The sequence below is a fragment of the Malus domestica genome, chromosome 02, assembly GCF_042453785.1.
Source record: "Malus domestica chromosome 02, GDT2T_hap1".
NCBI lineage: Eukaryota > Viridiplantae > Streptophyta > Magnoliopsida > Rosales > Rosaceae > Malus > Malus domestica.
The window spans coordinates 33,454,458-33,467,479 of record NC_091662.1 but is presented as its reverse complement, the minus strand read 5'-3'; the positions used below and the strand labels follow the sequence as shown (position 1 = coordinate 33,467,479).

The 13,022-nt window shown below is 34.7% G+C and overlaps 2 protein-coding genes across 3 annotated transcripts; one reads left to right on the top strand and one right to left on the bottom strand.

The window, feature by feature from the left end:
* Positions 1–2,142: 2,142 nt before the first annotated feature.
* Positions 2,143–4,929, bottom strand: LOC114821965 (pentatricopeptide repeat-containing protein At5g18950-like). Of its 2 annotated transcripts, none has more exons than XM_070817857.1 (2): positions 2,816–4,929; positions 2,143–2,728 (listed from the first exon to the last, which is right to left on the bottom strand). In XM_070817857.1, the coding sequence occupies exon 1, from the start codon at positions 4,608–4,610 to the stop codon at positions 2,853–2,855; it is 1,758 nt and encodes a 585-aa protein (XP_070673958.1). In that variant the 5' UTR covers positions 4,611–4,929; the 3' UTR covers positions 2,143–2,728; positions 2,816–2,852. The 2 variants fall into 2 exon arrangements, with proteins under 2 accessions (XP_070673958.1, XP_028951486.2); XM_029095653.2 differs by having other exon boundaries at positions 2,143–2,701; positions 2,816–4,928.
* Positions 4,930–10,397: 5,468 nt separating this feature from the next.
* On the top strand, positions 10,398–11,419 carry LOC139191988 (putative disease resistance RPP13-like protein 1). Its single transcript, XM_070813030.1, has 4 exons — positions 10,398–10,598; positions 10,689–10,909; positions 11,014–11,122; positions 11,204–11,419. The coding sequence occupies exons 1-4, from the start codon at positions 10,398–10,400 to the stop codon at positions 11,417–11,419; spliced, it is 747 nt and encodes a 248-aa protein (XP_070669131.1).
* The last annotated feature ends 1,603 nt before the right edge of the window (positions 11,420–13,022 follow it).

The following is a 13,022-nucleotide window of genomic DNA, read 5'->3' as shown; positions in this document are numbered from 1 at the left end:
GGGCGAGTCTACGCGCATCTGGGCTAAATCCTGGGTGGAATTTGACTTTTGTTTGAGTTTTAGCTTTTACTCCACTCATTTAGGTTGCGTTGGGTTGGATTTTGGAGGGGGGAATAAAACCTAAAATTTGGCATTTAGCCCAATGTTGGGTTTGGTCTTACTAGACAAACTTTCCAATGAAATGCCATATTAATATATTATGCCAACTAAGCATCTGCTAATGGTTAGGATATGAGGACATTATGTTAATAAACTAACCAAAGTTTGAGTCTTATTAATTAATTTAAAACTCTAGAGCATTTGCTCTTGCATCGATATTTTGTGTTCAAATCTTTCATCATCAAATCTTTCATCATTCAAATCTTTCTTCATGTAGTTTAATATAAACTATCGTATCGTTAAAATAATAATAATAATTCAAAACTCCATCAAATCATATACATGCATAAGCCAGCATAATTATTTTGTAAACATCAATTTATTAAAAAGATTGTGGATTTATTAAAAAGAATATTCCTCTTGTGTGTAGGATTCGTAAATCAGTTGGTCGTTGATTGCAGAAAAAGGTTTTTATTAGTGTTACCGTGCTATTTACACACTTACTTTTGACACATTTCTCTTAATATTCAACCATCAGATCAAACGAATTGAATAAATATAGTGCTTCTTTTGGGATCGAATTTGCAGAAAAGGGTTATGACTTGTGTGTTCATTTGTGTCAAGTTAAAGGTTTAGATGGGTCCCACTCCCCGCTCACCTAAAATCCCTTTGAGTTTGAGCGCACGGATCCAATCTCTGTCCAAGAGTGTTTTGGGCAGCAACTAAGCCTAAAAAGCCGTGGCTTTTAGTTTTAGTTAAGTAAGGTTGCATTTGATCGTTATTGGCTCTAAATTTGGTTCCTTTTAGTTAATTACACGTACATAGAAAAATTTCTCAAGCTGAGCGGTTTTTGGTTTATTTGGAACACCGCTATGTGATGTTAATAATTCACAAAATCATGTTACGTGTATTTATTCTCTATTAATCCACTAAATCATGTTATGTGATTTTCAGTTTATTTGAAACACCTCTAAGTGATGATACTAGGCCACAGTAGTCTATAGCTGTATTCCAAACCAATCAAGTAGTTGCAGTGCTTGATTGTTTCGGGATACCGCCACAGCTGCATCAAGTCATAGGTCATCTCTCCATAATAGTGGAGTAAAGTGGAAGCAACATTTTAGAATAGGGTACTGATTGAGTCTGCTGTTTTTGGGTAGATTTCAAGTTCAAAGTCCTGGGTGTTGAATGAGTCCTATGGATTAGGTTAGATGCTAGAGTAAGATAATTTGGCTGTGCTAGGAAGACATATTTTAGACAACTTGATCAAATTCTCCTACCTAAGACATAAAATTGAAAGTTGGAAACTATCAACCAAATCAACTCAAACACATAAAATTGAATCTTCAATTCAGACTGCCTATACTATATAGAATAGTAGCAATAGTCACTAACATACGGAAAAAAACAGATAGCGGCATATACCAATGTTCTCAGGCATTTTCAGAACAAACAGAATACAGCAAAAACAAGCAACACTAAGCACTTCAGGTCCCTCCCTTTGCCAAATTCCAGCTCAAAGTAGAAAAAAGCTATAGGATGGCTAGAGGAAGTCAATGTCAGCACACGTCAGCGAGCGCTTAATCAATAAGAATTCAAGACAAAGAAAGAGATGACAACGGGGTAGGATTGAATTATGAACTTAACCACTTAAACATCATCATGAAACATAGCAGTCCATACATTGCAAAATATAAAATTAAATGTATGATGCAAAATCTAATTCTGGACCATCGCTACCTGACCAAGAAAACCCAAACGGTGAGCAGCTTGGTTATGAATTGGGAAAATTATGTAGCCCAAAAGCAGAAACTATTTAAAAATAGGAACCTTATTCATGTTTAACAAGCCTAGCTATAACACAACAGATCCATGTCCAATGGCTACGAGATTAACTAACAGCCTTCACATAACGACGCAGTAAATATTTGCATCCTTCAAGTGACAAACAAAACCAGATAATTCTGTGAACCAGTTGAGCAGAAGATGGTGAATAGGCAGGTTGAACCAGTTTAACGGCCATAAATGATATCTGATAGCAAGGAGACCGAAAACAGATTTCATTCTAAACATACAAAGCTAACACAGTAGAACTTGGATCATTGCATGCATTCTTCCACACGCGAAACTAGTCCATTCAAATTCAACAGTTTATCACTAAAATTAAACTCGTAAAACACAAATTCGACCTGCTACCACATTTACCTCCACAGCTATATCACATAACTCTTCTGCTGCACCTTAGCTTTCTCCACGTCGATAGTGGACTCCACCAACTTAACCGCATTGTCCAACCTCCCCTCCGCATTCACCACCACATAATCGAAATTCTTAACATGCTTCACCTCCTCCCTAGCCGTCGCAACCCTCACAATAAGTCCTTCGTCTCAGTTTTTCGGTCAATCAGCCTCTCCACAAGCTTGGCCTCACTCTCCGCCATAAAAAATATGAAAATAGCCAAATTCCCAAGAATCTTCCTCAGAGTCTGAGCACCCTGGATGTCAACTCTCAAAACAATGTCGTACCCTTTCCCCAATTCATCCCTAATCTGCTGTTTGGGAATCCCCAGTATCCATTAACTCAAACTTTCATTTGAGCTTTTCTGTCATAAACAAACATACAAAACAAGCTGCAAAATAATTATCAGCCGTAAAACAATTGAAAGAAAGCCACAAATCAACTTACAGAAGTTTCTAGTAAAAAAGAAGTAACTTACAGAAGTTGCAAGGAACATATCAAGATGACTTGGAACATCACATTCCTTCTAAGATCTCCCCTAGACATGTTTCAACGAAATGGTTGTTCTCCCTGCCAAGCTTATTGACCAGAGAATAACATATGTGTTCTTCCAGTGTATAACCTGCCCTAAACATAAAGTCTAAAACAAGTAAAGAATCATCCAACCTGTCTCTTTGTGAAAGACATTCAACTAGTTTCCCAAAAGTTTTCCGCTTTGGTTTAAGCTTACTCTTTAACATGTCTAAGAACCATTCCATTCCCTCTGCAGCATCTCCTTGATCACACAATCCAATGATGATATAATCTTGAGTGCCGAAAGTTGGTTCCAAACCTCTATTCTTCATATCATTCCACAAACTTTTCGCTTCTTGTACAGCTCCAACCTGACAAAGCTTTTCAATAAGTGGGGTGTAGGAGTAAGTTGATGGTTGTAAGCCTTGAGTCAGGAGCTCTCGGAATAAGTTCGTACTTTCTACTATCTTGCCTTCCTTACAGAAACCTTGGATTAGAGTGTTGTATGTAATCAAATCACGAACAATACCCTTATGGGGCATTTCAGTGAATAATCCATATGCCTCATCGGTCCTTCCATGTAAACATAGTCCTCTCATCATTGCGTTGTAACTGACTGTGGTTTCTTTATAACCTCTATCACACATCTCCTTGTATAAGATCTTGGCCTCTTCAAAACTACCAATCTTACAGAACCCCAGAATCATTGTATTGTATGTGTACTCATTTGGACGATATCCCTTCTCAATCATCTCAAACCACAGCTTCCTAGCTTCCCCAATATAATCCATTGTGCAAAGACCATGAATCATGGTAGTATACATGACAATATCTGGGGCATAGCCCCTATCCTTAAGATCATTGAAAACCCGTAAACCCTCACGCCCCTTTCCTTTCTTACACAGCCAATTGATTACCTCCTGATACGTATAATTATCCGGGTCACGGTTCTTTGAAATCATGATGTGGAGGAGTTCGGACACTCGATTATAATTCTTCACCTTACAAAACCCAGAAATCAATTTATTGAAAGCAGCATTTCCAGGGACTAGTCCATCTACCAAAACCTGCCGAAGAAGCTCATATCCTTTCAAAACATTGTTATCAACACATAATGCTTGAATGAGATACCCAACAGTCTCAACATCAGCTACAACACCACATTCTATCATTTCTTGATACAATATCCAAATAATATCAGTCCTCCCCACTTTAAGGCAACCTGACAAAGCCGCATTCCAAGTCATTATAGACAGGCACACTCCAGCCCCTTTCAGCCTATAAAACACATCAGCCGCCTCCTGAACATACCCACCCTCGCAAAGACACCCAATATAACTTTCTAATGAAGCAGGATCAGGGCTAAAACCGGTATGTCCAAGAAGCAATTTTGCAGCATTGCAGGCCTTAGCCTCCACGAGCGCAGTGAAAAGCGCATTAAATGAAACGGGGTTGGGCGAAAACCCATTCTGAGAGCTCAACCAGAAGAAAAACCGAAGCGAGAAAAACACATTCCTTTGGTGCTTCAAAAGCTCAGTGAAAAATTGGGGGTCAGTGAAATTAAAAGAAGGGTAATCAGATGGCAGAGTCTGCTCCCATCTGGGTTTTGTTCTAATAATCTTACAAATCTGTTGAGAAATTTCTGTAAAGTCAGAATCTTTGGTTTCGGTTGTGAGGTATCTGATTTGGGTATTTGGGTTTTGCCGGGCACGGTGGTTGTGGCGGAGGAAGCTTAGGATTGACGACGGAGCTCTGGCCATGAACTATTAGCTCTGTCTCTCTCTCTCTCTCTAGGTAAGAATTGAATCAAAAACTCTGTGTTGATGTGGAATGAAGCTCGAAATTATTGCACAAATGGTGGAAAAAGAAAGTTCGAGTGTGAAGTTTCACTTACTGGTAGATGGGTTTTGAAACAGAGTTGTGCAGACTGTAGAAAAAATCCATGGCGGCAGTAAGAGAATCAACGAAGTTCGAAGAGGACCTGCTTTGAATCTATCGTCTCCGTCTCTGTCTCTCTCGATTGCCCAGGATGGGGGCTGACGAGTTTTCGAGGGGTTTTTGTTTCGGTTTTGTTTTTGGACGATGGGTCGTTCGGCAGCTTACACTTTTACATACGACGCGTCGTATTTCGAAATTGGGCACGTCTATTTTTTTTTATATATTTTAAACTGTTTTTAATTTTCAATAGAAAACTATTTTAATATTTTTTTTTACAAACATAATATAGTACCATTATGTTTGAATGAAGAAAATAAACTTGTAATTTGGATAAAAGTCAGAATTTATAAATTGACATACATAAATTCCCTTGTTTAGATATATAAACATAGAAATATAGAATTTTCGCATGAAAAAAAACTTGGAATTTGAAGCCTCAAATTCCCAACTTTAAATTCCATGTAAATAGGTGTCATTTCCCAATTTATATGATTAAAAGTTTAAAATTAACAAATTCTATTCTCAATTCCATTGTTCTTTTAGATTAACCAAACAAGAAAATTCACAAATTCTAGAAAATAAAATGCCGTCATTCCAATTTTCATCATTTTAAAATTCCTTAGTAATCTTAAATTTCTTCATCCAAACATAGTGTAAGGGAGTGAGCGAGTGGCTAAGCCTCACAATGGGTGTGGTTCAAATTCACCGTTAGTGAGAATTGAAATTAACACACCTCACTTATAGGTGAAGAATAATATGTTACTAAATTTAAATAGAAGGATTTCTTCTCATTTTTGGTGAAGTAAGTGAGTTATTTATTTTATTTTTTAGTAGAGAGATAGTGTTAATTGTTTGGGAAGGAGAATCGGTGGGAAAAACCGTATCAGGATAAATAGGCACAATTGTTTTCCATTATTGTTATATAACGTCATTTGCGCAAAGTTAGTGAGTTGTTATCTAAGAAAATGAATCTCATGGTAGTATCGTAGATCACAATATTGAATTCAAAGTTTATCAAAACATCATATTTTAACCGTAAGTGAATTTTCTAAAATAACATGAAGTGGTGAAATTCGTAGTGAAAAAGACAGAGAGTGTATACCGATACAATTACTAAATTAATGATGGTTTTTGTTGTGAAGCTAAATAGGAAGTTGGTGTCAAGTTAAAGGTTGGCATCGAAATCACTAGTGTCAGCTTAGCCATGAGTACTTATACGAGGGTGTTGGTACTTGTCTTGGCTAGTCCCAGAATAATCGTTGACACACATCGTCGCGCAAAGTCACTTTGCGTAACGAAACTCTAAACTACATCACGCAAAGTCACTTTGCGTTACGATTTTGTCACGCAAAATCACTTTGCGCGACAAAATTCTAAGCTTCGTTGCGCAAAGTCTTGCGCAACGAAAATTTAAACTTCGTCACGCAAAGTCCTTACAAAAATAAATAAAATAAAAATTTTATTTTTTAAAATCTTTCCGCAACGTAATTCAAATATTTCGTCACCTAAACCAATTTATTTTCGTTTTTTATTTTGTACGCATAACACTTAAGAAATTGAACGGTATATATATTTATTAAGTAACTTTAAATTTATTATTGTAGTTCGGATCGGGTTTTTGTTAGAAAAATATATTATTGTAGTTCGGATCGAATTTTTGTTAGAAAAATATATTTTTAATTGACGATAAAATTAGTTCATTGTATTCATATAAGGTCAAGGAGTGTAATTGTAAAAAATCACGAAAATCGGAGTTGAAATAACTGTTAAATAATGATTTTTCGTTTATAACTGTTGAAAGTTTTGTCCCGTTAGCTGATATCTGAATGTTTGTTTTTTGTGATTTTTGGTGTATATGATCTCGAAGTATATACAAACAAGTTTGACGGTTGGATCGTTGAAACTAGTTTCGTAGAATGCATATTCCATCAAAACAATAGATTCACCAACACTTAAAGAGTTTATTTATATTTTCATTAAGTATAACTAGTGTAAATATTTTAAATTGAAGATCGAATTCAGTCATTGTATTCATATAGGGTCAAGGAGTGTAGCTGTAAAAAAATCATCAAAATCGGAGTTAAAATAACTATTAAATCGTGATTTTTCTTTTATAACCGTCGAAAAGTTTTGTCCCGTTAGTTGATCTCTAAATGTTTGTTTTTTGTGATTTTTGGTGTATATGATCTCGAAGTATATACAAACAAGTTTGACGGTTGGATCGTTGAAACTAGTTTCGTAGAATGCATATCCCATCAAAACAATAGATTCACTAACACTTAAAAGAGTTTATTTATATTTTCATTAAGTATAACTAGTGTAAATATTTTAAATTGAAGATCAAATTTAGACATTGTATTCATATAGGGTCAAGGAGTGTAGCTGTAAAAAATCATCAAAATCGGAGTTAAAATAACCATTAAATCATGATTTTTCGTTTACAACCGTCGAAAAGTTTTGTCCCGTTAGTTGATCTTTGAATGTTTGTTTTTTGTGATTTTTGGTGTATATGATCTTGAAGTATATACAAACAAGTTTGACGGTTGGATCGTTGAAACTAGTTTCGTAGAATGCATATCCAATCAAAACAATAGATTCATTAACACTTAAAAGAGTTTATTTATATTTTCATTAAGTATAACATAAGATTTTGTGGTATCCACTAGTGTAAATATTTTAAATTGAAAATCGAATTCAGTCATTGTATTCATATAGGTTCAAGGAGTGTAGGGGTAAAAAATCATCAAAACCAGAGTTGAAATAACCGTTAAATCGTGATTTTTCGTTTATAACCATCGAAAAGTGTTGTCCCGTTAGTTGATCTCTGAATGTTTGTTTTTTACGATTTTTGGCGTGTGCGATCTTGAAATATATACAAACATGTTTGACGGTTGGATCGTTGAAACCAGTTTCGTAGAATGCATATCTCATCAAAACAATAGATTCACTAACACTTATAGTTTATTTATACTTTCATCAAGTATAACATAAGATTTTGTGGTATCCACTAGTGTAAATATTTTAAATTGAAGATCGAATTTATTCATATAGGATCAAGGAGTGTAGTTGTAAAAAATCATCAAAATCGAAGTTAAAATAACTGTTAAATCGTGATTTTTCGTTTATAACCGTCGAAAAGTTTTGTCCTGTTAGTTGATCTCTGAATAATTTTTTTTGCACATATATATATATATATATTAAATAGCTTTAAAATTATTTATTTTGTATATATAACACTTAAGAAATTGAATGGTTTATATATTTATTAAGTAGCTTTAAATATTATTGTAGTGTGGATCAGGTTTTTATTAGAAAATATATTATTGTGGGTTTTATGTAAAAAAAAAAAATTGAATTTGAAGGGAGTAAAGTCAAAATTTCAGTAAATTTTATTATTTATAAAAATTATTTTTATAAATTTTGCACGACGAACCAATAATTTGTTGTGCAAAATCCTTAAATTTGGACGGAGCCAAAAATGGGACGCAAGAATTGTTTTTAAAACTTTGCGCGACCAACACTTTGTCACGCAAAACTCTAAAAATTTGGGCGGGCACCAAAAATGGGCTGCGGGAATTAAATTTTTTTTTTAAGACTTTGTGCGACCAATACTTCGTCGTGCAAAACTTTGCGTGACCAACACTTCGTCGCGCAAAACTCTAAATATTTGGGCAGGAAAAAAATGGGACACGGGAACTAAAATTTTTTTTTTTTAAGACTTTGCTCGACCAATATTTCGTCGCGCAAACTCGTATCATTCGTCGCGCAAAGTGATACGGTTTTTAAAACCAAAATAACTCCTCCACAATTTTCTCAATGTTTTTGTCTACTCTTTACTCCTCTTTCTTTCCTTCTCCCCAAATCCAACCCTCTCTCTCACACTCACTCCTCTCACTTAATCTCTCTTTTCTCTCTTCACTATCTCTCACTCTCATTCACTCTCTTATCTCTCTCTCACTATCTCCTTTAATTCTCTCACACTCACTCCTCCCTCTCATTCTCACTCACTCTCCATCTTGCCAAAATGTATATTCTCCCCAAATTTTAATTTTTTTCATTAATATGTGTTTTTGGAGTTAGTTTTGAGTTTGGTGCGGGGTTTGGGGTCGAGTATAGGATGAGGAGTGGAGTTTGGGGTCGGATTTGGGGTATACCAATTTTAGGGGAGATTATGCCAATTTTTTGTTATTATTTTGTTATTTGACCATATATATATATATATTTTTTTTTTTGTAGGGAATTGTCGAGACTTTGACAGCTAAAGTTGAGGATTAGGACGCTATCGAAACATATCCCCCGCCACTACCACCACAATAGATTTGTATTAGGATTTTATTATTGTACTTTGTTAATTTATGAGTACATTTTGAATATATTATATATATTGGATATTTGATCACTATTTTTCATATGTAATTTTATTTTGAATATGTCAATTTAAATTAAAGTAATTAAAAAATAAAATCATACAATTAAATTAAATTAAAAAATAAAAATTCGAAAATCTTGTGCTACCAAATATTTCGTTGTCTAAACAATTAATATAATTAAATTAATATAAGAGAAATAATAAAACAAAAAGTAAAAAAACCTTGCGTGACAAAATATTTCGTCGCGCAAAATATTAAATTAAATTATTTTAATTAAAAAAATTTTAAAACAAAAATTTTAAATTTAAAATATTTCGTCGCGCAAAGCTTTGTGCGACGTTATCTTTGTCGCGCAAAGTATATTTGCGCGACAAACTAATTCGTACGAAGATTAATTTTCGTCGCACAAACCCTATTAACTGAGAAAATAAACCAGGATTAAAACTCCTAGCACAACCCTTTATATACTAGGTTAACTCTTTTACCTAATAAACAAAGAGATTGGCCTTATTTAAACATCTTCCTTATTTAAGACTATGCAGATTTGTATAGACTTCTAGAATCCCACACCAAATCAATATTTAATAGGGAAAACAAATCCTATATGAATGCAAATGGTTCTTACTAGAAAAGTGCTTTGCCATGTAACATTAGTCAATCATGCTCCTCATTTAACGCAAAATCCAACCTTTGCATGTTACAATTAATCCTAAGACTAGGAATAACCAACTTACAAACTTTTTACATTTGCTAGGAAATAGCCAACTTAATTACACTTTCAATAAATAAATAAATAAAAAGTCAAAAAAAGGAATAAAGGGAGGGCATGAGTCATGACTGATAGGGGTACCGACCTTTTTACTTAGAAAATTAGGACTTTATCATTGCAACTTTTGTGTTAACTAGGTCGCCGAATCAATAACTAACTCGCTCTAGGTCTAGTGGACTTTGTTATTGCAATCTTTGTGTTAAACAACTCGTCAACTGAATAACCAACTCACTTTGAGTCTAGTGGTACTTCTCTTCTCAAAGTTGAAAGAGATTCCAAGTAGAAATCCCCCTTCCTAAAGATAATGGAAGAAATATAGATTTCAAACGTTTTTCATGTCTAAAATCCAGCGTCTCCCACATCTAACCAACCTAAAAGGAAGCTTCCAATAATTACAACCGCCGCGTTCACGGCATTACAATGACAATGTCCACATTTACATTTCATTGAAATCCTTTGCAAAAGGAGGAATGGCTGCAGCTCTAATTGGAGAGGCTTTTCTCTCTGCTTCCATCAAGGTGTTGTGTGACGGAATTACTTCAACTGAGTTCATCGACTTATTTTGGTGCAAGAAACTCGATGAATCACTCCTCGTGAAACTGAAGATAACACTGCTCGCTCTTTATGCAGTGCTTAGTGATGCAGAAAAGAAGCAGATCGTGAACCCTGCTGTCAGAAACTGACTTGATGAGCTCAAACATGCGGTCTTTGACGCGGAGGATTTACTGGATGAGATCGATACTGAAGCTTTGCGATGCAAGGTGGAAGGTGAAGATCAAAGTGACAAATTAACTAGTAAGGTGTGGAACTTCTTCTCTACTTCTCATAATTCTTTTTATCTAAACATGAATGGTAGGATAAAAGAGTTATTTCAAAGACTAGAACAGCTTGCAACAGAGAAAGATGTTTTTGGTCTGAGAGAAGTTCATGGGGTTAAGGTTTCAATAGAACTCCAACAACCTCCTTGGTTGATGAGTGTCATGTATATGGTAGGGATGACGATAAAAAATATTTATTGACAGTGTAATTGTCCGATGATGCCAGCGATAATGATGTATGTGTCCCTGCCATAGTTGGAATGGGCAGGGTTGGTAAGACTGCCCTTGCTCAAATCCTTTATAATGATGATAAGGTGAAAGAGCATTTTGCTCTTCGAGCTTGGGCTTGTGTTTCTGAAGATTATGATGCTATTAGGGTAACTAAAACCCTTCTCGAGTCAGTTACTTCAAAACCTTGTAATCTAACAGATCTGAATTTGCTTTAACTTGAACTAAAGGAACAAATTAGGGGGAAGAAGTTTTTATTTGTGTTGGATGACCTTTGGAATGTGAAATATCTTGACTGGGAGTGCTTCCGAATTCCTTTCACTTCAGGGGCAAGGAGAAGTAAGGTCATTGTAACATCACGAAGCACAAATGTAGCATCTATAAAGCAAAATGTTCCTATTCACAAATTGAAACCCTTGTTCAATGAAGGTACCACGGCGAGTTAGCCATTTTCCGGCCAAACCACGGTGAGTTAGCCGTCAAAAAATGTATCATTCTCTTTGTCTCGTCGAGAAGTATGATTTTCGTTTTTGAATCACTTTATTTCATTGAGTATTGAAGAAGTTATGAAGATTTAAAGTTTACCCAGTTTCCGGCGAGTTTTCAAGTTTTCACTCGGACTAGTCAACTTTGAGGCTATTTTTTGACAATCTCCGGCAACCATTGGGCTTCGAAATAGGTATAATCTTATTTTACACTTTCCTATCTTCATTTTGATATATTATGAGTCGAATTTGGTTAAGAAACGATTAAGTTACGAAGCTTTGAAAATTGCCCAAACTTCTGGTCAAGAGCTCCGGGACACTTAACGGAGTTTTTTAACGGAATGACCAAAATGATGGATGGTGGAAAATCTCAGGGACCATTTTGGCGATTTACCCAAAACTGAAAACTGAAAATTAGAAATGAAATGGTTACCAAGTGGTGCCTTAGCTGCTTCCATTTGAAACTGGCATGTTCTACATGCAAGGAAGTTCTGTAGATTTGCATATAACCTGTACAAATTGATGTTACTTCTGCTACTCTTAAGATAAAGGAGAGGAATCGACACAATCTTAAAGAAATAGTAAATGATAAATAAATAAATAAATGGTTTTTTAGCCAAAATGGTCTCTGAGATTTACATAACTCCTTATTTTGATCATTGAGATTTGAAATCAATAGTGAAGAGAATGGTATTTGAAAATTTATAATTAGGCTATGTTTTGGAGAAATAATCTGTTTATCTATTTCTATTTGAAATAATACAAGAAACTCTTTATATAGGAGTACTGGAGTCTCACAGGCAATAAAGGCAGCATCTCCCAACTACATCCAACTACATGTAATAAAAGTTAGGCTATATGACAATGAGTGCCTATACAATAGACCCTTGACTTTGTAATCACAAAGTATGATTTTGCTTGACTTTGTATCCACAATTGAAAACTTGCTTAATTGTTATCTCCATCATTCTTATCTTCATCAAATAGAAGTGTCCACCATCAATTATTTTGGTCATTCCTTAAAAAACTTCCATTAAATAAGGATAAAATAACTAAAATACCCTCAATTTTTGTCAAATCATTTTTGCCCATTGTTTATTAAATTGAGGGTATTTTTTTCATTTAGTCATTATTTAACATAGTTTTTCAAGGAATGATCAAAATGATTGATGATGGACAAATTTCTATTGATTTTAAATCTCAGGGACCAAAGTGATAAGTTATGCAAATCTCAGAGACAATTTTGGCTAAAAAGCCTAAATAAATAAAAAGTCAAAAAAGGAATAAATGGAGGGCATGACTCATGATTGATAGGGGCACCGACGTTTTTACTAAGAAAATTAGGACTTTATCATTGCAACTTTTGTGTTAACTAGATCGTCGAATCAATAACCAACTCGTTCTGGGTCTAGTGAACTTTGTCATTGCAATCTTTGTGTTAACCGACTCGTCGACTCAACAACTAACTCGCTCTGGGTCTAATGGTACTTCTCTTTTCAAAGTTGAAAGAGATTCCAATTTCAAATCCTCCATAATGGAAGAAATTTAGACTCCAAATGTCTTT